Source organism: Bos javanicus, chromosome 13 (assembly GCF_032452875.1).
Source record: "Bos javanicus breed banteng chromosome 13, ARS-OSU_banteng_1.0, whole genome shotgun sequence".
In the NCBI taxonomy this organism is placed as follows: Eukaryota; Metazoa; Chordata; class Mammalia; order Artiodactyla; family Bovidae; genus Bos; species Bos javanicus.
Window position 1 is genome coordinate 58,692,860 of NC_083880.1, and position 27,296 is coordinate 58,720,155.

Here is a 27,296-nt window from a genome sequence, read left to right on the forward strand (position 1 = left end):
CTCCCCCATACATCTCGTCTCGTGATCTCTCAGCACCCCCTGCAGGTTCCCCTCCCCCATCCATCTCCCCTCATGGTCTCTCAGCGCCCCCTGCAGGTTCCTCCCCCACTCCCCCATCCATCTCCCCTCGTGGTCTCTCAGCGCCCCCTGTAGGTTCCCCCCCTCACTCCCCCATCCATCTCCTCTCATGGTCTCTCAGTGCCCCCTGCAGGTTCCTCCCCCACTCCCCCATCCATCTCCCCTCGTGGTCTCTCAGCGCCCCCTGTAGGTTCCCCCCCTCACTCCCCCATCCGTCTCCTCTCATGGTCTCTCAGCGCCCCCTGCAGATCCCCACCACTCCCCCATCCATCTCCCCTCGTGGTCTCTCAGCGCCCCCTGCAGATCCCCCCCACTCCCCCATCCATCTCCCCTCATGGTCTCCCAGCGCCCCCTGCAGATCCCCACCACTCCCCCATCCATCTCCCCTCGTGGTCTCTCAGCGCCCCCTGCAGGTTCCCCCTGACTCCCCCGTCCATCTCCCCTCATGGTCTCTCAGCGCCCTCTGCAGGTTCCCCCCCCCACTCCCCCATCCATCTCCTCTCATGGTCTCTCAGCGCCCCCTGCAGATCCCCCCACTCCCCCGTCCATCTCCCCTCATAGTCTCAGCGCCCCCTGCAGATCCCCCCACTCCCCCGTCCATCTCCCCTCGTGATCTCTCAGCGCCCCCTGCAGATCCCCCCCACTCCCCCATCCATCTCCCCTCGTGGTCTCTCAGCGCCCCCTGCAGGTTCCCCCCCACTCCCCCATCCATCTCCCCTCGTGGTCTCTCAGCGCCCCCTGCAGGTTCCCCCCCACTCCCCCATCCATCTCCCCTCGTGGTCTCTCAGCGCCCCCTGCAGGTTCCTCCCCCACTCCCCCATCCATCTCCCCTCGTGGTCTCTCAGCGCCCCCTGTAGGTTCCCCCCCTCACTCCCTCATCCATCTCCTCTCATGGTCTCTCAGCGCCCCCTGCAGGTCCCCCTCCACGCCGCCCCCTCAGCTCCCCCGTCTCAGGGCCCTTTGCAGGTCCCCCTCCACTCTCCCTCCATCCCCACTGGCCATTGTCTCAGCACTACCTGCCGCTCCCCCGGCACCTCTCACCTCCTCTCCCTCACTTTCTGCCTCCTCCATCACCCTCTCCCCAGGCCACGCCCCTTGCATGCCCCCCCCCCCCCCGTTTCCCACTCTGCGCCTGCGCACTGCACTGCCGTCTTTGACCCTCGAAGCCAGTCGGGCTGGCAGCAGCAGGCAGTGGCCTGCCAGCATGCAGCACGAGGAGGATTCCAGTGGGCTTGGCGGGCGGCGCGTCCAGGCCACGCTTCTTGGGTGAGGACCCTCCCCAGGGGGGCCAGACTCCAGCCTCCTCTGGAGGAGGAGCTGCTCCGCGTGGACGCGGGTGTGGGAGTTGGCGGGATGGCGGAAAAGTTCCGGGAGCTGCACCAGAGAGGTGGGGGAGGGGCCCAGTCATGGAGGGACCAAGCCGGGAGAGGTGGTCCAAGAAGGGAACGATGCCCCAGGCCTGGACATGTGGTGAGCCTGAGGCCTGAAGGCCAAGGCTGCGTGGGTGGAGGCCCTAGGCCTGAAGCCTCCATGGCTTAAAGGGTGCACAGTCTGTAATTGTGTCCTGGTGGGAAGCTGGTTCAAGCCACCCTTCTGGACCTGGAATGTGCATTTGCTGAAAGCCTGGCCAGTCTCAAGCCTTCCAGGCCTGGAATGTGCATTTGCTGAAAGCTTGCCCAGGCTCAAATCTTTTGGTTCTAGAATTTTCTAGACAAACACCTACTTTAGCCTAAATCCTGCTTAGCCTCAGCTCCTTCTCAGCCTAGGCTGAGTTAACTTAGTCCTGACCCATGTGAGCCCCCAAGTCTTTGGGGACTGGAACCTTATCAGGCCTTGATCAGCCCCAAAGCCTACTAGGCTGAACCCCCCACTGTGCCCACCCAGACAGGCTTGCTTCTTTCTCTGACAGAGGCGGAGTCATAATGGCAGGGGCTGAGCTCTCTGTCCCCCCTGAGCAGTTCACCCAAATCAAAGAACCAGAGTTGATACCAGACAGGGCCCTGGAAGAGGAGAAAGAAGAGGAAAATGACAATGACGGGGTGCGCCGAGTAAAGGAACAGTCGGGCTCTGCGGGTTTGGAGGTGGAGAGTGCTCAGGGACCCTTCCAGACCACGATCCTGGAGGAGGTGCCGGAGCTGGTGCTGGCTGCCCCGGAGGAGATCGAGAGGCACATCCTGACCCTGCAGACCGTGCACTTCCCCTCGGAAGAGGCTGAACTGCAGGACCTCAGCTGGCTGGATCCCCAGCAGGAGGACGAGATGCAGGTGAGGGTGCGCCAGGCCGGTAGTGGGGTGCAGTCGCTGGTGTGGCTCGAGGAGGCAGCCCAGCAGAGCCTGCACCAGTGTGTCCTCAATGTCCAGGAGGAGGTATACTCGCTGCAGCAGATGGAGGTGATGCAATTTCAGCTTCTGGAGGAGAATGTGACTGGGGCCGTTGAAGACTGTAAGTCGGCAGTGAGCCTGGAAGAAAGCACTGGATCCATAAAGGTACACCTGGTTTTAAGAAAAGGAAGGGGGAGCCACAAAACTATTTTTTAGAGTTCTCCTTCCCTGGGTTGGGGAGATCCCTCAGAAAGGCATGGCTACCCACTCCAGTGTTCTTGCCTGGAGAATCCCATGGACAGAGGAGCCTGGCGGGCTATAGTCCATGGAGTCGCAAAGAGTCGGAAATGACTGAGGGACTAACTTGTGCATTATTACATATGGACAAGGAGTTTAAATTTTGTATTTTAAACACGGGGACTTCTCAGGTGGTCAGTGGTTAAGACTTCTCATTTCAGTGCAGGGGGGTGCAGGTTTGATTCCTGGAAGCTAAGATCCCATATGCCTTAATGGCCAAGAAACCAAAACATAAAACAGAAGCGATATGTTAACAAATTTAATAAGGACTTTAAAAATGGTCCACATCCAAAAAAAAAAAAAAAGATTAAATTGTTACAATAAAAATATGTCCCAGAAAAATCATGGAAGAACTTGTGCAGTTTTTTTAGAGTTTAAGAAGTTACACTAATTAGAATACGATAAGATCCATTGAGTTTCTAAACTGTATTAATGTTCCATTCAAACCCTTGATGCTTAATAATTACAGTTTAAGCATTTTGGTTACAACGGGCAATTTTCTGTACTTTTTTGTGTTTTCCTCTGTGGATTTTATGGTTTCATCAAGGCAAAGAGTTACACCAGGCTGTAATTAACAGTATTGTGCTTGTTTGAATACTTGTTTTTGTGTATTAGCTCCAGAAAGGTCAGGAAGAGGAACAGCTGCTGACTGAAGGTGGATTCAGTGAAAAAGCAGAAGAGCAGTTTTTTCTTGTGGAAGCAAGGCCAGGAGATGAAGGAAGAGATGAAATTGTTCTGACATTTTCAAACTTAAATATGGAAGAACAAAAAGAGAAACCTGAACTGAGTCAAGCACACCTTGAAAAACCCAGCACTACGAAAAATCGAAACAAGGCAAAGGGTAGGCCAGTTCCTTTGGTGCAAAAAGCTCTGCAAACAGCAGGGCAACTGATTCTCTTTAGTAGGGAGAGGGCAGTTTGAGTTTGTAGTGGTTGCTTTAGTCGTTTTCAGAATGGCAGGAAACTTTGAACTCTGTATTGTGAATCAAATGCAAAAGAGTTTTGCGTTTTGTGACCAAATGTTTTAAAAGCATAGTACAGAGACTCACTTCTACTTAGGTGCACTTAAATAGAAGCTTGGATTTCCAAGGTGGCTCAGTGGTAAAGAATTTACCTGCTCGTGCAGGAGATGCGAGTTGGGTTGGGAAGTTGATCCCTGGGTTGGGAAGATGCCCTGGAGAAGGAAATGACAACCCACTCCAGTATTCTTGCCTAGGAAATCCCCTGAACATAGGAGCCTGGCAGGTACAGTCCATGGGGTTGCAAAGAGTCGGAAACAACTTAGCAACTAAACAACAGCAACAGATAGAAGCTTGGGCCCCATCTGCTCCCTACTTTGCAGCCCTGGGGGCTGGGAGGTCTGATGGAGACCAAAGCCAGTGTGTCAGTGCTGGGAGATGGACAGAGTGATACCCAGAAGGCAGCCAAGACATCTTCTAAGGGAAGGGGATGTTTAGTTGAGGCTAGAAAAGAGGATAAACCTGACCCTCAAAATTTATTTGTTGAGGTTTTTAAAAAGTTTAGTTTCTCTCTTATCTAAATCAAGAGATTTCACCCTTGAAATTTCAATCTTTAGCTCTTTTATAAAAAGCTGTATCTGGCCACCCTTTGTTGTTTCCTCCTTCTAGCAACAGTTGGTCAGGGCTAAAAAGTGATTCAGTTTAGAAAACCACACTGCTACCACTGTCCCTTCTTACTTGTGGTTAGCATCATCTCAAAGTATTTTGCAATTTCTTCTTTGACCTATTGGTCCTTTAGGAGTGTATTGTTTAAATCTATATATTTGTGAATTTTCCAAATTTCTTTCTTTTATTGATTACTGACTTCAGTCTGTGATGGTCAAAGGGCAGATTGTTTCTGTCTTTTAAAATTAATTGACACTTGTTTCCTGGTTTATTCTATTGTCTTTCCTGGAGAAGGTTCCATATACACCTGTGAAAAATGTATATTTTGCTCTTGTTGAGTGGAGTGTTCATAGAAGTCTATTCTGTCAGATAGGTTTGTGTTGAGTCTTCTGTTTCCTTGATGATATTTTGCCCAGATGTGCTGTTCACTGTTGAGAGTGGGTTGTTGAAGTCTCCAACTGCTATTGAAGGCTCTCTTCCTACTTTCAATTCTTTCAGTTTTTGCTTCAAGTATTTTGGAGACCTATTTTTAGGTGCACATGTGTTTATAATTGTTATATCTTCGTGATGATTTGACTCTTTTACTATTATGTTCTTTTTTTTAAATGCTTTCTTGTTTATTTTTGACTGCGAGGGCTTTTCCCTCGCTGCAGCAGAGCAGGGACTACTTGCTGGTTTCCATGTGCAGGCGTCTCATTGTGGTGGCCTCTTGTGTTGTAGAGCACAGCATCTAGGGCGTGCGGGCTTTAGTAGTTGAGGTACATGGGCTTAGTTGCTCTGCAGCTGGTGGGATCTTCCCTGGATCAGGGATTGAACCCCATGTCTGCTACATTGGCAGGTGAATTCTTTCCCACTGAGTCACCCGGGAAGCCCTACATTGTGTTCTTATCTGTCTCTTGTAACAGTTTTTGTTAGAGTCTATTTCGTCTATTAGTATAGCCACCCAGCTTTCTTTTGGTTACCATTTGCATGGAATGTCTTTTGTTGGGTCACCACATTAGGTTTAAAAAAAAAAAGGATGTGCCAAGTTACTTTGATGTATTTAAGTGGAATCTGAGCACCTAAAGGAAAATGTTTACAAACACATAAATGTTGTCTCTCCCTCCCGCAGAAGTAAAACAAACCTTCCACTGCAACTTCTGCAAGTTCACGTCTTCTAGAATTTCGAGTGTCAATCGTCATATGAAAATTCACAGCACTGAAAAGCCCCACGTGTGTCACCTGTGCCTGAAAGCTTTCCGTACAGTCACCCTCCTTCGGAATCATGTCAACACCCATACAGGTAAACAGCTGAGGGGGGCATTTCCCTTGCAGGATGCGTGTTGAGACTTGTGTAAGAAGGCACATCCACCTGTTTCTAAATTAAAATGGTGTCTTTTTTTAGACTTTAGTTTTGTCTTTTTTTCTTCCACTTTGGTTAAAAACATTGGATGGTCCAAAGATTTTTCTTATATCTCTCTGGAGCATTTGGTTTAAAGAGCCTCTTCTGAATTTTTAAATCATTTTGAGACTGAGTATCGTTTATACGTTATAATTGCCTAGAAAAATTGTTGTTAAATCTTGTTTGAAAGAATAAACTGTGTGCTTTTACAGGAACCAGGCCCCACAAGTGTGGTGATTGTGACATGGCATTTGTCACCAGTGGAGAACTCGTCCGGCATAGACGTTACAAACACACTCACGAGAAACCCTTTAAATGCTCCGTGTGCAAGTACGCTAGTGTAGAAGTAAGTTCACTCTTTGTAGTTAGTGTCTTATTAAGAAGTTTCTGTAAATCAAACTGCTAATAGAATCGCTTCCAATATCTCGTTCTTGTTTCTAAATTTAATTTTTAAAACATGATTCTTTTTTTTTCTTTGACGCAAACTAGTGAAAGTAATATATAATGGTGTACAGATTACAAGTAATCTATGGTCCTTGAGAAATAATTCTCATATTTGTGTAAACATTCTACCCAGCATTCCATGTAGCACTCACTTCACAAAACCAAAATGTATTTGCTCTAACACAGCACACAGATCCGGTTTGAATTTTTGCTGAAATCTTTGAGCTTTCCTCAGTGGTACTTGGTTCCGTGCAAAGCAACTTGCTTGAAGATTTAAACATGGCCATTTCTGTTCTTAAGGACAGAGACCACCTTTTTGAATCTTCAGTTTTATCATGATCATTTCAACTAGATTGGTTTACTTATACATCCCAGAAAACTGAGCTCATTCTCAGTGAAATGACAGCAGCAGGGTAGAGTCACTTTTTAAATTTCTTATTTATTTATTTTTATTTTTGTCTGTGCTGGGTCTTCGTTGCTGCACGCAGGTTTTCTCTAGTTGCAGCAAGTGGGGGCTATGCTGTAGTTGTGAAGCAATAGTCTTTAGGGCACGTGGGCTTCAGGAATTGCGGCTCCCGGGCTCTAGAGCACAGGCCCAGCAGTTGTGACTCACAGACCCAGCTGCTCCGCGGCATGTGAGATCCTCCCCGACCAGGGGTCAAACCAGTGTCCCCTGTACTGCAAGGCAGATTCTTAACCACTGGACTGCAGTTACTTTCGAATGTCACTTTTCTGCAAGTTTTAAGGACTCTGCCGTCCAGTACAGCACATGCTGAGTCCTGAGCCCATTGGGCAAGGAAAAGACACTCGAACTCAACTAAGCCGAAGGGGACAGCGAAAGTTTAAATGCAGTAGTGATGCAACTGTGTTTCATCAACTAGGAAATTTCACAGACAGTGTCAGGATTTGATTCCAAAAATAATTTTCTTTTTTGCTATTACTATTTTTAAAAATTGTTTCTCATCTGAGTTAAAGGTTGTAACTGTATAATGAAAATGTAACCAAAAGAGTGTGTGTGGGGTCCAGCTGCTCGCCACTCAAAAGCCAATAAACAGGTCAGGTTGGTGGAAAGGAAAGTTTGCTTTATTTCAGGTGCCAGCATAGCCCAGTCAGTAAAGAATCTGCCTGCAATGCAGGTTCGATTCCTGGTTTGGGAAGATCCCCTGGAGAAGGAAATGGCAACCCACTCCAGTATTCTTGCCTGGAGAATCCCATGGACAGAGGAGCCTGGCGGGCTACAGTCCATGGGGTCACAGGAGTCAGACACACTTAGGGACTAAACCACCAGCAACTTGAGGGAGAGGGTGGCGAAAGTCTGTCCAAAGGCCGACTCCCCCAACCCCGACAAGCAGAGGGTGAGAGCCTTTATAAACAGAGTTGGGGGGTGGGGAGCTACATGCAGAAACAGCAGTCATCTGTAACACTCATCTTGAAATTGGTCATCACTGGTTGGACCAGCATCATCTTGGTTGTTTTAGGTACAGTTAATCTTCAGTTCCAGGATCCCTTTGTTCCCATTTCTTTGAGGCCATTTCTCAGAATTGTGGCAGCTCAGGTCCTCGGTGCTATCTGGTCTTCATGTAGTTAACTTTTCCACCTGGTGTTTTAGTATCTATAAGACAGTTCACAGGATATGGCCCAGAATATTGTCTATAGCCCTTGAGAAAGAACTAAAGGTCCTTCACTATGCTGAATGAAAACATCGTTATTATTTAGTGTCTTTTGACTTTGTTTTTCTTTTGTTTCAGCATTTCTTGCTCTCTGGTTGAACTTATTCTTTTTTTTTTTTTTTGAACTTATTCTTCGGCTAAAGTTTTCCACAGACAAAAGGCAGGCAGAGAACATTTCGGGGGGAGGGGAGGGGACAAGGACCATAGGATCCTGAAAGTGAAAGTGTGAGTCGCTCAGGTGTCCGGCTCCTTGTGACCCCCATAGACTGTAGCCCCCCGGGGTCCTCTGTCCATGGAATTCTCCAGGCAAAAATATTGAAGTGGGTTGCCTTCCCCTTCTCCAAGGAATCTTCCAAAGCCAGGAATCGAACTTGGGTCTCCTGCATTGCAGGCAGAATCTTTACTGTCTGAGCCACCAGAGAAGTATAGGCTCCTGCTCCATTTCAAAAACACAAATGGGGGGTTTCACAGAATGAAGCCACAGAATGAAGGTCTGCTCTAAGGAGGAGTAGCCCAGGTCCCCTCCCTAACATCACCCCTATACACAAGTGCCAGCAGGAGTAAGTAAGGCTGGGGTGTAGGTATAGCAGCTTCTGAACTCCCCTCTCTCCCCATCCTCGCTTTCACGGCTGTCCAGAGAAGGTTTATACACAGGCTTCTTTGATGGGCTTCCCTGGTGGCTCAGACAGTAAAGAATCTGCCTGCAGTGCAGGAGACCTGGGTTCGATCCCTGCGTCAGGAAGATCCCCTGGAAAAGGGAGTGGCTACCCACTCCAGTATTCTTGCCTGGAGAATTCCATGGAGAGAGGAGCCTGGCAGGCTACAGTCTATGGATGGGATCACAGAGTCGGACACGCCTATATGACTAACACTTTTCTTTGATCATTCACACCGTGCAACTTATCAAACCTTTTGTGCTATGATTTTAAAAGTTCTTTTTGTTTTGCTTTCTGGTACACTCAAAGATCTCTTTTTTTCTTCTAAAAATATAAGCTGGGACTTCCCTGGTGGCGCAGTGGATAAAGAGTCAGCCTGCCAGTGCAGGGGTCCGATCGCTGGTCTGGGAAGATCCCACAGGCCACAGAGCTCCTAAGCCCGTGGGCCACAGCTACTGAGCCCACGTGCTGCAACTCCCAAAGCCCGTGCGCCTAGTACCTGTGCTCTGCAACAAGAAAAGCCACCGCAGTGAGAGGCCATCACACTGCGACCAAGAGCACCCCCACTCACTGCAGCTAGAGAAAGCCTGCCCGCAGCAGCGAAGACCCAGTCCGACCAAAAATAAATAAAAATGAAAATCTAAAAGCCGAATTTCTTTGGTTCGGCTCTTGTTTTCCAAGTCTTCCCCTGTTCTAGAATGTTCTTCAGGCTTATTAGGGAACCCAACCCAGTGCAGCCCTCCTAAGATTACAGAGAGGCTGCTCAGGGCTTTCTGACATCTGTATTCCAGGCATGGATGATTACCTTCTGTTCTACTAAAGGTAGATAAAGGCCCCAAATAAGTGATTACAGAGTAAGAACAGTTCTTGAAGGTAATAAAATAGGCAAAAAAAAAAAAAAAGATCAAATGAGAGGCATGTCTGCCTTTTAACTAAGCAGGATACATACATTCTAATCAAATTAGAATGTGGTGTATTTTTTTTCTACTTAAAAGTTACTTTTCTTCTACTTAAAAGTTACTTCTCTGGTGGTACAGAGGACAAGAATCTGCCTGCCAGTGCAGGGGACACGATTCGATCAATCCCTGATCTGGGAAGAGCCCACATGCCACGGAGCAAGCCCTTGGGCCACAACTACTGAAGGCTGAGTACCTAGAGCCCATGCTCCGCAGCAAGAGAAGCCACTGGGCTGAGAAGCCCGTGCCCCACAACCAGAGAGCAGCCCTCGCGCTCTGCAACTAGAGAAAAGCCTGTGCAGCAAGAAAGACCCGATGCATTCAGAAATAAAATAAATAATTTTTTTAAAGTTACTTCTCATGGAGAAACTACTGCCGCATGGAACCTATTCTTTTGTTAAAAGATAGTTATTTCACTCTTCGCTGTGGGTTGTGGCATGTGGGATCCAGTTCCCTGACCAGGGATTGAACCTGGGCTTCCTGCATTGGGAGCGTAGAGTCCTAGCCACTGGATCACCAGGGAAATCCTTGGAACCTCTTCTTAATTACCAAGAAGGCGTTCCTCCATCCCTGGGCTGTTTAGGGTCCACAGGACTTGGAGCTGTGAAGTGCCTCCAACAGATGCAGGTCCATTCAAGAGCTCATGTTTCAAGTTTCTCTATTTACACAAACAATAGTTTTGTGGCCTCCGTGCTTCTGCAGCATAATCTAAACTTTGCCGCTTTTGAGAGGATGTTGCTTTAGAAATGAAAATAAAATCGTGTTTGCACTGAGTGTCTGGATTTCCATCTTCTCTTGCAAAGCGAAGCTGAAGATGAGAGTCTCTTGATCCTCCTGCTCATTATTGCCCGAGGATCTCAGTGCACACAACTCAGATGAAGAACACCATCCAACCCAGAAAGGAAAATGAAAGGCTTAGCGTGTTTTCCAGGGTGTGAAATGGGCTCTGATGTTAACGTTGGACTCATTTACATATCTTTTATAATGCTACTTTATTCAAGAGTCCGCAGGTTTGATGTTTCCATTGCAATAAATATCTTTCATTTGTTTACCAGGCAAGCAAGTTGAAGCGCCACATCCGCTCACACACGGGTGAGCGCCCCTTTCAGTGTTCCCTCTGCAGCTATGCCAGCAAAGACACCTACAAGCTGAAGCGGCACATGAGAACACATTCAGGTAGGACTTTCTCCTGCTTAAGGCCAAATAGGTACAGCATTGCTTTCTCTAAGGGCTTCCCAGTACAGAACCCACCTGCCAGCTCAGGAGACACAAGAGACGCGGGTTCCATCCCTGGTTCAGGAAGATCCCCTGGAAGAGGGCATGGCAACCCAGTCCAGTATCTTGCCTGGAGAATCCCGTGGACAGAGGAGCCTGGCGGGCTATAGTCCATAGGGTCACAAAGAGTTGGACATGACTGGGCGACTGAGCACACAGGCACGCGTGGGTCTTGAACCATGAGCAGCCACCAGATGGTAGGAGAGTCGCTCCCTCTGGCCCACTGTCCACACAGCTGGACATGATGTTGTCCGGCTTGATTCAGGAATCTCGCGCTCATTGGAGAGTCAAATGTAGGATGAAGGAGCTGAAAAGGGAATATTGGGGGAAAGAAAGGCTTTCAGCCGCAGGGGAGCACCTTTGGGGAGGTGCTCTCCTTTGGGGAGCACCAGGGTTTCGGGGTGGGGCGCCTCAGCAGGGGTCACTGCTGTCTTCCATGTCCCAGGTGAGAAGCCCTACGAGTGCCACATCTGCCGTGCCCGCTTCACCCAGAGCGGAACCATGAAGATGCACATCCTGCAGAAGCACAGCGAGAACGTCCCCAAGTACCAGTGCCCGCACTGCGCCACCGTCATCGCCAGGAAGAGCGACCTGCGTGAGTGTCTGGCGGCCGGAACTTCCTTTATTGTTCTTTTCATTGGCGTGTAGTTGCTTTGAGCTTTCCCGGTGGCTCAGACCGTAAAGAATCTGCTTGCAGTGCAGGAGCCCTGGGTTCAATCCCGGGATCAGGAAGATCCTCTGGAGAAGGAAATGGAAACCCACTCCAGTATTCGTGCGTGGAGAATCCCATGGACAGAGCAGCCTGGCAGGCTACAATCCATGGGGTTGCAAGACTTGAATATGATAGAGCTGCAAAGACTTTGACTTTTCACAGCTGCTTTACAGTACAATGTGACTTAGCTATATGTATTCATATATCCCCTCCTTCTTGAGCCTCTCTCCCACCCACTGTGTGCAGCTCTGGGAAACCTGAGGAGTTCTGGGCCTGATGGCAGGGAGGCAGTAGGATTCAAGAACTGCTCCTGGGGTTGGGTTGGGGGTTTTTGTGTGTTTTTTTTTGGTTGCTGTTGTTTTTTTCAGCGGTCCTATAGTGCCATCTTGTGGCTCTGTCGCATAATTGCAGTTTCAGAGTTTGGTCCAGGTCCAGTCTAGGTACAAAAATGAGCTCTCACAGGCATTTGAGCTCATAATGGGCTTCCTCCAGGTGTTACTTGGCTCCGTATTGGGTCTGTTTTTTTTTTTTTTTACAAATGACGAAGGGGATCAGAGACAGAAAGCGAACTTACCCCAGAGTCCCGTGACCAGGATGCCAGGACATGGCCTCGTTGCAGGTTCTGTATCTTTTATCAGTGTTCTGTCCAGTGACACTCAGTAAGCTTTTCTTAACCCCCTGCTGTGACCCTGAAAAGTTCTGGGAACTAAAGGTACAAAAGAAAGAAGTGAGACATGGTTCTTTCCATAAGGAACTTGCTTCAGTGAAACAGTCCTCTTCCTGTGACATGAAATCCACATTGTGACCAGGTAAACCATCATAACAGAGGAGGCACCTTGAGCACGTCTGAGTGCCGGGTTGAGAGCTGGGATCATATGCCACCTTCAGGGAAAACTGGTTGTAGTTGGTGTCAGGGGTGGGGGACAGGTAGAGTGAGTGAGCCAGCCTCTCTCCTTTGTTCCAGGGTTCCTGGTCCCTCAGTTTCCACTGCCTCTGTCCTCTTCCTAAAACACATAACACTGTGATGCTCAGAATATGCCAGCAGAGAGAGAGTCCCCAGTTTGCCCGGAGAAATTCTAGAGATGAGAGACGCTATTTTGAAAACATTTCTGAAAGGGTAAAGGTGTTTAGTGAAGCCTTAGCTTTTATTTTTCTTCAAAATCTTTGTCAGTTTCAAAACACAGCCCAGCGGGACCTTGTAGGGCATGAATCATGAGCCAGTTGCCAAGAAGGGACGTTTTCGACACCACCGCCAAGACATACAGGTTGTGGCCCATCTGAGTCAGTGACACCCTCCATACATGTCACGAGATGTTCTGTAAACAAGCCAAGCTCAGCCCTCCTTCTTGTCTCTATAGGAGATACCAAGCTCTTTAAATGACTGAGCGGCACACCTGGCATGTGTACCTCCACCCAGCAGTTGCTGACTTTAGTTTAGCCTCTGACACAAAGGATCACAAAGCCAAGTCGCGCTAGACTCAGTTGACAAGAAATTATCTCAGAGTGTGTCTGTCCATTACAACATAGGAAAATCAGAGGCTTGACATCTAAGAGAACATCTGGGCTTTTACATCAGAATACAGAGGTTAGGGACTCCTCTGGTGGCCCAGTGGTTAAGACTCAGAGATCCCAATGCAGGGGTCCAGGTTTGATCCTTGATCAGAGAACTAGATCCTGCATGCCCCAACTAAGACCTGGTACAGCCAAATAAATATATTTTTTTTAATTATGCAAAAATTGCAGAGGTTATATCTTTGTTATGTAAAACCATCCTAGGCGACAGAGTGGTAAAGAACCCACCTGCCGATGCAGGAGACGCGAGACACAGGTTCTATCCCGGAATTGGGACGATCCCTCGGAGAAGGAAATAGCAACCCATTTCAGTATTCTTGCCTGAGGAGCCTGGTGGGCTACAGTCCATAAGGTTGCGAAGAGTCGGACACAGTCAGCATGTGCACAGACACGCACATAAAACCATCTTAACATTATCCTAAAAATCCACCCACATAGTAAGGTTCTCCAAGCGCTTTGTTTAATGAATATGTTGGGTCCGATATGTCCTACCTTATGTGCTTAACTCCATGAGAAAGAATATTAGCATGAGATGTCAGTACACTGTGCATTTAAAGCATCAGTTGTCAGCTGAGAATGACTTTATGGCTGGGGAGGTGGGCATTTGGCAGTATCTGAGGGCACTTTGGCTATCACCCTGGGGAGGAAGGGATGTGACTGGTGCTAGAGGGGGGAGGCCAGCAATGCTGCTAAACATACATCCTGCAGCACCCAGGGTGCCCCCACCCCGCCCAGGAAGACATCAGCCAGCTTCAAGTGTTATTACCAGCAGACCCCATTCTATTGCGCTTTGCTTTATTGCACTCCTCAGATGCTGTGTTTTTTACACGTTGAACGTTTGTGGCAACCCTGCATTGAGCAAGTCTATTTGTTCCATTTTTTTCTGACTACATCTGTTCACTTCTTGTCACTGTATCACATTTTGGTATAAATCTCACAATATTTCAAATCCTCCACCAGCAAAAAGATTATGACTTGCTGAAGGCTCAGATGACAATTAGCATTTTTTAAAGCAGTAGTTTTAAATTAAAGCGTATATCTAGTTTTTTAGACACAATGCTACTGCACACTTAATAGACGATAGTTTGGCATAAACATAAGTTTATAGGTACTGGGAAGCAAAAACATCCATGTATTAATATTTGTTTTATTTGGTTTATCGTAATGGTCTGAAAGAGAACCTGCAGTATCTCAGGGTAGTTCCAAAGCTGAGAAACTCTACTTGAAGGGTAGGGGAAAATCGACCTCACAGAAAATAATTTCTTGTACATGATGCTCCATGATGCTTTTAGGTGTCCATTTGCGCAACCTGCACACATACGAAGCTGCAGAGATGAAGTGCCGTTACTGCCCTGCTGTGTTCCACGATCGCTACACTCTGATCCAGCACCAGAAAACTCACAAAAATCAGAAGAAATTCAAGTGTGGATACTGCAGCTACACCTGCAAGCAGGTACTGTGTATCAGGGACCCCGGGCAGGTGCTGGGGGGCAGGGGGAGATGGAAGAAGGAAGGGCTGGAGTGGGATTCTCTTCCACTTTGAACATATTCTGGAAAATCATGCCTTCCATAAAAGAGACTATTTAGAATAGCCAAAAGACAGCTGTGCGTGAGCCAAGAGTTGTTTTTACAGCGTGGGTTCAAAAGCGTGGCTCACAGACCCCTTGAGGTCCTTGAAGCCAATCAGAAGCATAAGGTCAAAGTCACTGTCATTAAGTAGTCATGCTGCCAATACACTCTCTGCCCTTTCGCTATGTGACGTTGGCATTGATGGTGCAAAAGCAGTGGGGCTGCCCGAACATGAGTCAGAGCAGCCACACCAAGCAGGACTGTTGTGTGTCTTGTTTTTTAACTAATTTGCAAATTTTTGGTTGTGCCGGGTCTTTGCTGATGCCTGTGGCCTTTCTCAAGTTGTGGACATTGGGAGCCACACTCTAGTTGCAGCGTGTGGGGTTCTCATCGCGGTGGGTTCTCGTTGCAGCACACAGGCTCTAGGTGCACAGGCTCAGTAGTTGCGGCACGAAAACTCAGTTGTCCCACCGCATGTAGGATCTATATTTTTGTCTTGATGCCCCAAATGAGTTACTCATAGAAATCTTAGTTAAAACTTCTGGTGATTTCTTTGCTGAGAACAATGATTTTCACCACTGTGCTTTTAAATCGATAGGGAGATTTGCTGTACACCGTCGGGTAATAGCCAGGAAAACGTGTAGATGCTTAACTTCCTTCAACCCCCAAATATCCGCTGAATTGAAACTCTAACAACAGGTTTTCAAGTTTGCAGGATCTGTCTGCTCTTTGTAAACTCGGATCATGGCAAATAATTATAGGAATGAGGTTGCAGCTACATGAGCTCTTCTGGAGAGGAAATTGATTTCGGTTTCACTCTTCCAAGTGTGGTCTGCCTCATCCCCCTGGGAGTGAAGGACCGGCTGGGATTAATCGTGAGAACTTGGTAACCTAGGGGCAAGGACTGGGTAAGACCTTGCTTCCTAGAGGCCATACTGTGCAGCTTCCATGGTAGAGCTGTGTTGAGAATGCATTGGCTTTGTTTTTTCTTAAAAATGCACACATCTTTGGAGGAGCGGGGGAGAGGTATGCAGTTAATAATGGGGCTTCCCCAGTGGCTCAGCGGGAAAGAATCTGCTGCAATGCAAGAGATGCAGGTTCAATCCCTAGGTCAGGAAGATGCCCTGGAGGAGGAAATGGCAACTCATTCCAGTATTCTGCCGGCTGCAGTCCATGAGATCACAAAGAGTCAGACACGACTGAGTGACTAAACACACACAATAAATAATGCCTGATACTAAAAAATTGTTAGTAGCTAAGCCTGTTTGTTTTCTTTGCCTTCTAGGAACGTCATATGACAGTTCACATACGTACCCATACCGGAGAGAAGCCGTTTATCTGTCTCGCCTGCACTAAATGTTTCCGACAGCAGCAGCTTCTAAATGTGCACTCCAAGAAACAGCACAATATCAGTTTCGTCCCGACTGTTTACGAATGCCCCAAGTGTGGCAAAGGTTTTTCCCGCTGGGTAAGCTCACTCAAGTCACAATAAATCCTCCTTGAAAAGATCCCGGGATCCCCCAGGCACAGTGTCAACCCAGGCAGTTTAAACCTGATTATAGAAACTTGCTACGATTTAAGATAGCATCTGTCATGCCTTAGGAAAGTGGTTATTAGTTTTTTGGAGTCACGAAAGTCTTGGAAATCTTATATAAATGTGTGGTCTCCCTTCTGTGGAAAAAGACAATTCTGCAGACAGAATCTTGCAAATGGCTTTAGGGAGTCCTCAGACTAAAGAACCCCTGCTTCTCAGGTAACGTTTTAAAGAATTGTCCTTGTGGATTCAATTTAGGCTACTTCATAGAGAGAATGCTGTTTTTCGTACGTTTTGTAGATATTCTTAGACTCGTGCCATTGGTACTATGCTGAGAAATACACTTCCTCTTCTATTTATCATTTTTTAGATGTTATATTAGTTATCTATGGCATAACGAATTACCCCCAACGTACTGGCTTAACACAACCCACATTTGTCCTGTCTCATTTTCTGTGGGTCAGGAAGTTGGCATGGCTCTGGCTCTGGGTCTCTCACGGGTCGCAATCAGCATGTTGTCAGGGCTGCAGTCATTTGAAGGCTTGACGAGGGCTGGAGGGACCACTTCCAAGCTGGCACCCTCAATATTGGCTGGAGGCCCCAGTTCCTGATCACATGGACCTCTCCATTGGGCTGCTCAAGTATCCTCATAACCAGAGCGAGTGAGACATAGCAAGGAGGAAGCCATGGTGCCTTTTGTCCCCTAGTCTTAAAAGTGACACGACCCTACTTCTATTCATTGCAAATGCATCACATAATTCAGGCCCTATTCCAGGGATGGGGGATGAGTCCCTTTTGAAAGAAAAAAGTCAATTTATGGACATTTTAAAAGCACCAGAGATGATTAGCCAGATTCCTAGATATAATGTAAGCTTCACTCTAACTTTATAAAAGTTTAAAATGATCTGAATTTGACTTTTATGGAGGAAACTGTCTTTCCTCTTAAGAGACGACGGTAGGGTCGTTGTGTGTTTGGGTAGTGTCATGGGACAGTTTTAGAGTGTTAATGCTAAAACTTCAGAATTTCAAACAGAAGCAGTGGCAGTGCTCCAAAAACAGTGTCATTCATGCTGAGTTAAAATTGTAAAGAAGCCACAGGGAAACAGAGGAAAGAATAAGTCAGCCTCATAGACTCCTTCAGAACATAAAATCAGAAGTTTTGAAACTTTTCCTCCTATTCAAGCAAGCACATTGGGGCTTGCCTCTAGAATATATAAAGAACTTTTACAGCTCAATAATAAAAAGATAAGTATTCTATTAAAAACAGGCAAAGGATCTAAGTAGACATTTCTCCAAAGAAGATATACAGATAAACTATAGGCTTGTGAAAAGATTCCTCACTAAGGAAATGCAAAGCAGGATGACGGTGAGTTACCCCATGGGACAGCCATCAGGATAACTGTTATTAAAGAAGACAGATAACAAAAGATGTGTGGAGATTGGACCCCTCATACACTACTGGTGAAATTTTTAAATGATGAAGTCACCTTATAAGATAGCCTGGCAGGTCCTCAAAAAGTTAAACGTAGAGTTACCATGTAACCTGGCGATTCCACACCTAGTCATGTACCCCAAAGAAGTGAAAGCTTATGACTACACAAAAATGTGTACACAGCCGTTCACAGCAGCATTGTTCATTAAGCAGTGGAAACTGCCCAAATGTCTATCAACTAACAGATAAAATGCTGCCCGTCCATTTGATAGAATATTTGTTGTTGTTGTTCAGTTGCCAAGTTGTGTCCAACTCTTAGGGACCCCGTGGACTGCAGCATGCCAGGCTTCCCTGTCCCTCACCATCTCCCAGAGTTTGCCCAAGTTCATGTCCTTTGAATCAGTAATGCCATCCAACCATCTCATTCTCTGTCACCCCCTTCTCCTCATGCCCTGTCTTTCCCAGCATCAGGGTCTTTTACCAGTGAGTTGACTCTCTGCATCAGGCAGCCAAAGTATTGGAGCTTCAGCTTCAGCTTCAGCAACAGTCCTTCCAATGAATGTTCAGAGTTGATTTCCTTTAGGATGGACTGGTTTGATCTCCTTGTAGTCCAAGGGACTCTCAAGACTCTTCTCAAGCACCACAGTTCAAAAGAATCTATTCTTCAGTGCTCAGCCTCATTTATGATTCAACTCTCACATCCATACATGACTACTGGAAAAACCATAGCTTTGACTATATGAACCTTTGTCCACAGAGTCATGTCTCTGTTTTTTAATATGCTGTCTAGGTTTGTCATAGCTTTTCTTCCGAGGAGCAAGCAGCCTTTAATTTCATGGCTGTAGTCACCGTTCACAGTGATTTTGGAGCCCAGGTCTATTTAGAGCAGTTTCTTTTATACAGTACATCATGTCCAGCTAACAAGAAAAAATTCCAGGGCATGCCAAAGAGCAAGAATAAATAAATAAAAATTTGAAGAGAGAGAGCATCAGGAGGGCCAGGGACCTTGGAATTATCAGACCAGGAGTTTAAAACAACTATGATTCATATGCTAAGAGCTCTAACAGAAAAAATAGACAGCATACCATGTAAGCTGAGCTGGAAATCCTAAGAAAGAACTGAAAAGAAATGCTGGAGATCAATAACACTGTAACAGAAATGAAGAATGCTCTGATGAATGAAGTCAAAGAATAACCAAATGAGTAGAGAAATATTCCAGGTTTATGGATAAGAAAATTCAGTATCATCAAGGTGTCACCTATAGACTCAGTGCCATTCCCATCAAAGTCTTGGCAAGTTACTTTGTCGTTACTGACAAACTGATTCCAAGGTTTACAGAGAGAGCAGAAGACCCGTAACATCGAAGGAGAAAAATGAAGTTGGGAGACTGATGCTCCCTGACTTCAAGACTTAGTATAAAGCCTTAAGGACTTCCCGGATAGTCCAGGGGTTAAGAATCTGCCTTCCAGTGCTAGGGACGCAGGTTCAATCCCTGGTCGGTGAACCAAGATCCCACATGCTGCAGGGCAACTCAGCCCTGGTTGTCGCAACTACTGAGCCGCGTGCTCTAGAGTTCCCAGGACGCAACAAGGGATCTCAGGTTGCTGCAACTAAGACCCGATGCAGCCAACTAAATAAACTTTTTTTAAATACAAAAAAAAACTATTAAAAAGTAAAACTTCAGATAGTGTGATATTGGTGCAAGAACAGACCCAACAGATCAATGGAACAGAATAGAGACCCCAGAAATAGACCTCCAAAAACACAATCAGCTGATCTTTGAAAAAGGAGCAAAAGCAAGACATTGGAGAAAAGATAATCTTTTCAATAAATGATGCTGGAGCAATGGGACACCCACATACCAAAAAAAAAAAATCAAGATCCAGGCCTTACACTCTTCCAAAAATTAGCTCAAAATGGATCACAGACTTAAAGGTTAAAAAAAATAAAAAGCTGTAAAAGTCCTAGAGTATAACATAGGGGGAAAAGTTCCAGATGACCTTGGTATGGTGATGTCTTTACAGAAAAAACACCAAAGACATGATCCATGAGAGAAATAACTGATACAACGGGTTTCAGTAAAGTTAAAAACTTCTGTGAAAGACTATGTCAAAAGAATGAACACATAAGGTACAAACTAGGAGAAAATATTTGCAAATGTCACATGTGATAAAAGATTTATCCAGAATACAAAGAACTCTTAAAACTCAACCATGAGAAAACGACCCAATTAAAAAATGGACCAAGGATTTTAACAGATACCTCACCAAAGAATAAATTTGTCATTGTTGTTCAGTCATTAAGTTGAGTCTGACTCTCTGCAACCCCACGGTCTGTGACACTCCAGGCTCCTCTGTCTTACACTGTCTCCCAGAGTTTGCTTAAATTCATGCCCATTGAGTCAGTGATGCATCCAACCATCGCATCCTCTGTTGCCCTCTTCTTTTGCTTTCAGTTTTTCCCAGCATCAGGGTCTATTCCAGCTAGTCGGCTCTTCACACCAGATAGCCAAAGTACTGGAGCTCCAGCATCAGTCCTTCCAATGAATATTCAGGGTTAATTTCTTTCTTTTAGGATTGACAAAGGTCCATCTAAAGATCAAAGCTATGGTTTTTCCAGTGGTCATGTATGTATATGAGAGTTGAACTATAAAGAAAGCTGAGCGCTGAAGAATTGATGCTTTTGAACTGTGGTGTTGGAGAAGACTTCTTGAGAGTCCCTTGGACTGCAAGGAGGTCCAACCAGTCCATCCTAAAGGAAATCAGTCCTGAATGTTCATTGGAAGGACTGATGCTGAAGCTAAAACTCCGATACTTTGGCCACCTGATGCGAAGAACTGACTCATTTGAAGAGACTCTGATGCTGGGAAAGATTGAAGGTGGAAGGAAAAGGGGATGACAGAGGATGAGATGGTTGGATGGCATCACCGACTCAATGGACATACGTTTGAGTAAACTCCTAGAGTTGGTGATGGACAGGAAGGCCTGGCGTGCTGCAGTCCATGGGGTCACAAAGAGTCGGACACGACTGAGCGATTGAACTGAACTGAACTGACTGGTTTGATCTCCTTGCAGTCCAAGGGAGTTTCTAGAGTCTTCTCCAGCACTACAATTTGAAAGCATCAGTTCTTCAGCACTCACCCTTCTTTATGGTCCACCTCTCACATCTGTACATGTCTACTGGAAAAACCATAGCTTTAACTAGATGGACCTTTGTCAGCAAAGTGATGTCTCTGCTTTTTAATACACTAAGTTTGTCATAGTTTTTCTTCCAAGGAGCAAGTGTCTTTTAATTTCATAGCTGCAGTCACCATCCTCAGTGATTATGGAGCCCAAGAAAATAAAATCTGTCACTGCTTCCACTTTTCTCCCATCTATTTGCTGTGAAGTGATGGGACCGGATGCCATGATCTTCTTAGAAGGCTATACAGATGGCAAATAAGCCCACAAAAAATTATTCCCCATCATATGTCATCAAGGAAATGCAAATTCAAACAATTGCTATTTTACCAAAACATGTATAATAGCTTGTTAGAATAAAAGTCATTTTGTTTAATTCTTAAAAAAAATGGGATGCCACAACACACCTGTTGGAGCAGCCAAAATCCAGAGCACTGACAATACCAGATGCTGGCAAGGATGTGGAGCAACAGGAACTGTCGTGCGTTGCTGGGGAAAGTGTGAAACAGCGCAGCCACTTTGGAAGACAGCTCGGAAGTTCCCTGCAAAACTAAATGTACTCGTACAGTATAATCCAGCAACCCTGTTCTTTGGTATGTACCCCCAGAGAGCTGAAAGCTTATATTTACATACAAACCTGCTCACAGGTGTTCATAGAAGCTTTACTCATAATAGCCCAACTCAGAAGCAACCAAGGCTTCCTCAAGTAGGTGGATGGATACATAAACTGCAGTGCATCCAGACAGTGGGATATTATTCAGTGCTAAAAATGAATGAGCCATCAAACCATGAAAAGACATGGAGGAACTGTACATGCTCATTAGGTGAAAGAAGCAGTCTGAAAAGACGACAGATTATATGATTCCAACTACATAACTCTCTGGAAAAGGCAAAACTATGGAGACAATAAAAAGATCAATGGCCTCCAAGGGTTGGGCTTGAAGGAGGAATGAATAGGCGCAGAGCAGGATTTTTAGGACAGAAAATCTCTACCTCCCTCTCAATTTTGCTGAGAATGTAAAACTACTCAAAAAAAAAAAAAAAACTGTGTAAATAAATGAAAGCATATCTGGATACTCCAATTTACTTTTTTTAAAGTGGCAGAGGACAGTGGACACAGCAGGGGAAGGGGAGGGTGGGATGGATGGAGAGCATGGAATTGACGTATATACGCTACCGTGGGTAAACCGGTTAACAGTGGGAAGCTGCTGTGTAGTTCAGGGAGCTCAGCTCAGTGCTCTGTGATGACCTAGAAGGGTGGGGTGGGGGGTGGTAGAGAGGTCCAAAAGGGAGAGGATATATGTACACCTGTAGCTGATTCAGGCTTACCCGGTGGCTCAGCGGTAAAGAACCCACCTGTGATGTAGAAGATGCAGGAGACGCGGGTTTAATCCCTGGGTCGGGAAGATCCCCTGGAGGAGGGCATGGCAACCCGCTCCAGTATTCCTGCCTGGAGAATCCCATGGACAGAGGAGCCTGGCAGGCTGCAGTCCACAGGGTCACAAAGAGCTGGACACGACTGAGCACGCGGGCATGCACAGCTGATTCACTTTGCTGCATAGCAGAAACTGACAACACTGTAAAGCAGTCCACGCTCCAGTCAAAAGTGAGTGATTCACAGACTGCCTGTCTCTAACACACAGTGGACCCTGTGTACTCCTCAAGGGAGGAATACTGGAGTGGGTGCCAGAATGCCACCCCCCTTCCTCCCCAGAAAGGACCCCCACTCTGGATTCGGAGTACCAGGGGCCTCCTCTCTTGAGAATCATTTCCCTGACACAAATGTCTGTTGTATTATTACACTTTGCTCTCTGGGCCCTGTGTGATGTGTGCTAAGTCACTCAGTCGTGTCCGACTCTGCGAGCCTGTGGATTGTAGCCTACCAGGCTCCTCTGTCCATGGAACTCTCCAGGCAAGAATACTGGAGTGGGTTGCCATTTTCTTCTCCAGGGGACCTTCCTGATTCAGGGATTGAACACTCATGTCTTGTCTCATGCATTTGAAGGCGAGTTCCTTACCACTGGTGCCGTCTGGGAAGCCCCAAATATCGATATGTTTACTAAAATCTTACCCCACTTACTTTTTAAAGGCTGGATGTTTTTTGTTTTGTTTGTTCATCCAAAACTGGTATCAGGGGTCCTTAGCCATGAACTTCATGACGTTGTCGGGAAGTCGTAGATGGAGATTTATGAACTTTGCTGGGGGTGGAGCCATTGCTTTTTATCATATTCACAGAAGAATCTTTGACTCCAAAAGGCTTGGTTTTACATCCATTATCATTTTATTAACCAAGGATTGGTACACTTTTTTTCTGTAAAGGGCCAGAATGTACATATTTTCAGCTTCACAGACCAGTTTCTGTCCCAGCTACTCAAGTCTGCTGTTGAAGCAGTGTTCCAACCCCTATGTCTAAGCATAAAATGAAAGAAATTTAAATAATATTTCCCCTCCCCTGACATGTGAATCCTCCCTCCTTCTCCCCACACACCAGGATGGCCCTTAGCACCACATTGAAGTCAAAATGGAAATTAGGAGGCGTGTTTTATATAGTGGATGTATTTAATGACATGCTGCCAATATCTGACTTTAGTTTATGAACTTGTCAGATAGTGTAAGTGTTCTCACTTATTTTAAATCATCCTGAGTGTTTGCTGACAAAAATATATGGTTAATAGGTCTGATATGAAAGCTCTGAGCTGCCTTTTTAACTCCAGATGTTGTACAATCTTAATACCTTCCGGGGGGAAGCTGACAGCACAGTGAAACATACATGGAATATCACTGATTTTCATAAAATCCGGGATCCAGTCTTTAAATTTTCAAGCCTCGCTTCATAGAGTAAAGACAGTCCAGAAAAATAAATGTTGTCTTCTCACTGACACCTATGATTTTTAAAATAGTTAAAGACGAGCTGGATTTTGGCTAGACCTAAACACAACAGAAAGCAGTCTCCTTTAAAAAGCTGTCTTGTTTGTACAAACTGTGTGAGGCACGCGATCTTCCCTGCGTCCTGTGTCTTTAGCCGTGGGTTTTCCAGGCCGTTCCTGGCAACAATGACTTGCCCCCTGCTGTGTCGTTTCCCTCTCCCCTCTACAGGGCAACATGCACAGACACTCCAAAAAATGTAACTCTGGGCAGGAAACGCCGACCCCCGTGGAAAAAGAAAGAGCAATGAAGAGGAAGCCCTCCAGCCCAAGAGAGCCAGCCAAGGAAGACGGTACCTCCTTTTAAACCAGTCGGGTTTTATTCCACAGTGGTTTCTGGTCGTATGTTTCCCTGGGTGCCGGGAGTTACTGTGAAAGGGAAGCCTCAGTGCCCGACTCAGGCAGGCGCCTGGTCCTACCAGTGCTGCTACTGCCGCCGCAGTGGGTGGGTTGGTAAAGTGGGGGCGATGATGGCAGTGAGGAATCAGAGAGGAATGAGCCTGGGGGCCCGGTGGATCCACACCCCCGTCTCATGGGGTCCTGGCTGGACCTGTGAGCCAGGCGGTGACGTCCTTGGCCACTCTGGTGGGCTGTCCCTGGGCCTGGTGGAGCTGATGGCCACCATGTCCATCTCCTGGGGCTGCTACAGCAAATGACTGTGTTGTTGTCATTGTTTAGTCACTCAGTCGTGTTCTACTTTCTGTGACCCTGGACTGCAGCACTAGACTGCCCTGTCGTTCACCATCTCCTGGAGCTTGCTCAAATTCATGTCCATTAAGTCGGTGATGCTATCCAACCATCTTGTCCTCTGCCTTCCCCTTCACTTACCATGAATCTTTCCCAGCATCAGGGTCTTTTCCAGCACTTCGCATCAGGTGGCCGAAGTATACTCCTTCCAATGAGTATTCCCAGTTGATTTCCTTTAGGATTGACTGGTTTGATTTCCTTGCTGTTCAGAGGACTCTCAGGAGTCTTCTCCAGCACCACATTTGTACTGTTCTATAAACGGAAGGATTGCTTTCTAAAACGCTTACTGCTGTGCTAAAAATTCAGCAGTCAGTTCCAAGATACAGTTGCACCGTCTATCAATTTTAATTTCTCGGCTTTATTTTAAATATACCAACCCTGTGCCTTTTTCCCCAAGAAGCTGCAGCCAAGGAGGTATCCCTGGTGAGTGGAGAGCTGTACCCAGGAGAGATGGTGCCCATTGACTTCTTAGAAGCCAAGACCGGAGGTGAGGACCTGGAGCAGGACCTGGAGCAGGACCTGACCTGTGACATGATCCTGGCCTTGATGAATAAGTGACAGGAGGCAGGATTCAGTCTCATAGCCACAGAATTGTTACATAGAGTTACAAGGTTTTAGCACTGTGTTTGAAACAATTGAATTCATCATAGGGAATTATCATAATTTTTTCTAGAGCTTGTGGTAGTGCCTAGAATTGTTTGCCTATTTTCAACTGGATGTTGCAAAACATTGCAGGTATTTGATAAAGGGCGCAAATCCTGAATTGGAGGATAAAACCTCAAACCTATGAATTCATTTGCTTGATGCAATGTGGCCCATGATGAACGAGCAATAATTTTTGGATAATTGTTATTTCCATCATAGTATAGACTTATTTAGACATCATAGTATAGAAGTATAGACTTATATAGACATCATAGTATAGAAGTATTTTAGTGCTTCAGCAAATAGTGTCAAACATGGGAAACTGTAGGTTACCTTGTACACACCCATGATATTTCCGATATTATGAGTTTTAACGTTAAAGACTACTTTTATGTCCATTTTTTTAATATAAATAAATTTTCTGTAAAATTTAAGGCTAAATTTAAAGTAATATAATAAAATGTAATGCTTTTAGTTAGTTTTAAATTCAACATGAAATATCTTAATGTTATTTTAAGAACTAAATAGAAATAAGAAACTTTAAACTGGAAAATGTTGAGTAAATTTTTTTACTTTAGTTGATGAGCAAGACTCGATTTTAGATTTTGTATTCTTTCTTCATGTCATTCTTTGGCAAGTATGAAACCCCTCCCCACCCCCTTTATATTCCATTATTGCTTATTAATTACTAGATCAATTGGTCACCCTTTTGTTTTGCTAAAACACCTTTGTTTATATTTTTTAAATAATTGGCAGAGAAAAAACAAAAATCCAATAAGGCGAATGTGTACCTGTAAAGAATGTGTACTTTTTTAGAGCTCCCTATAATGAGTATTTCTCTTTTGCCAATTGAATTTTCCCACATTTGAGTAGCACATGAAATGCCTCTTTTACTTAAAATTAACTAATACCTATCTTTATAGTGAGGGTTTCCCATGTGGCTCAGGGTACAGAACCCGCCTGCCAATGCAGGAGACGCGGGTTCGATCCCTGGGTGGGAAAGAGCTCCTGGAGGAGCAAATGACAACCCACTCCAGTATTTTTGCCTAGAGAATCCCATGGACAGAGGGGCCCATTGGGCTGCAGTCCCTAGGATTGCAAAAGAGTCAAACATGACAGCAACTAAACAAGAACAGTCTTTATACTGAGTCATATTTTTCTTCTTAGCACAGCAACTGCCTTTGCTGTGAACTCTTCCCCTCCCATATTTTAAAATCATTGATAGGCCCTAAGTTCTTTTTTTTAGCTTTATTGAGATGTAATTGACAAATAAAATTGTAAGGTTTTTAAAGTGTACCTTCTGGTGACTTGATAAATAATTTGATGTACATACACATTGTAAAAGAATTTCTCCCATCTAATTAACTAAATTCAAATTCTTAAAATGCTGATCTGCTGTTAAAATACACCAAGTTCAGAAGGCCCATGTAAGGTGAACATATAGAAGCAATTTCCTAGCAGGAAAGGCTGTATATTCATTTTATGACAGTGAATTAATGGAAATCACACAATAAGACTTAAATCCCATGCTCTGCTGTATGCTACAATTGGATCTATTTGAACTTCTATAATACTTTCTTATTCTTTGACTGTTGTTAAAAGATGTTTTTTGCAAAACTCAATAAAATGAATTGACTTAAATTTGCTGTCTTTTGTTATGTGTGAATGACGGTTCTAAAAAATGTTTTCTTTGTCCGATGAGAAGGTGGAGAAACTGAAACCCTTGTGCATTGTTGGTGAGCTTGTAAAATGGTGCAGATGCCAGATGCTATGGAAACAGTATGGTGGGTCCTCAAAAAATTAAAACTAGAATTACCACGTGATTCAGCAGTTTTGGGGAGAGACCCAAAAGAATTGAAGCAGGGGATTGAAGAGATACTTGTATACCTGTGTTTATGGGAGCACCATTCACCATAGCCAGAAAGTGGAAGTAACCCAGGTGTCCATGGATAGATGAATGGATAAGCCAGATGTGGTCTATCTATACAGTGGAATATCATTCAGCCTTAAAAAGGAAGGGAAATTTGACACCTGCTAGAAGGTGGGTGAACCTTGAAGATACTATTCATAGTGATATAAGCCGGTGATAAAAGGACAAATACTGTTTGTTTTCACTCGTGAGGTTCCTCAGTTCAGTTCAGTTCAGTCGCTCAGTCGTGTCCAACTCTTTGCGAACCCATGAATTGCAGCATGCCAGGCCTCCCTGTCCATCACCAACTCCTGGAGTTCATTCAAACTCACGTCCATCAAGTCGGTGATGCCATCCAGCCATCTCATCCT

At 45.5% G+C, this 27,296-nt stretch overlaps 2 protein-coding genes across 4 annotated transcripts in view; one reads left to right on the plus strand and one right to left on the minus strand.

Annotated features, from left to right (window-relative positions):
• Positions 1–27,296, minus strand: part of RBM38 (RNA binding motif protein 38) — a 125,053-nt gene that overhangs the window by 6,677 nt on the left and 91,080 nt on the right. The window lies entirely within an intron of this gene.
• On the plus strand, positions 999–26,667 carry CTCFL (CCCTC-binding factor like). 2 transcript variants are annotated; one of them, XM_061437066.1, is made up of 12 exons: positions 999–1,344; positions 1,988–2,342; positions 2,439–2,564; positions 3,312–3,537; positions 5,432–5,602; positions 5,914–6,047; positions 10,483–10,603; positions 11,148–11,297; positions 14,279–14,439; positions 15,841–16,023; positions 23,797–23,917; positions 24,769–26,667. In XM_061437066.1, exons 1-12 carry the CDS (start codon positions 1,178–1,180, stop codon positions 24,927–24,929), a joined length of 2,076 nt encoding a protein of 691 aa, XP_061293050.1. In that variant the 5' UTR covers positions 999–1,177; the 3' UTR covers positions 24,930–26,667. The 2 variants fall into 2 exon arrangements, with proteins under 2 accessions (XP_061293050.1, XP_061293049.1); XM_061437065.1 differs by having other exon boundaries at positions 1,988–2,564.

Coding starts and splice junctions, on each gene's coding strand:
- CTCFL (XM_061437065.1), top strand. CDS start 1,178: ATGCCCCCCCCCCCCCCGTTTCCCACTCTGCGCCTGCGCACTGCACTG. Junction 1,345..1,987: donor GTCCAGGCCACGCTTCTTGG/GTGAGGACCCTC, acceptor TTTCTCTGACAG/AGGCGGAGTCATAATGGCAG. Junction 16,024..23,796: donor GCAAAGGTTTTTCCCGCTGG/GTAAGCTCACTC, acceptor TCCCCTCTACAG/GGCAACATGCACAGACACTC.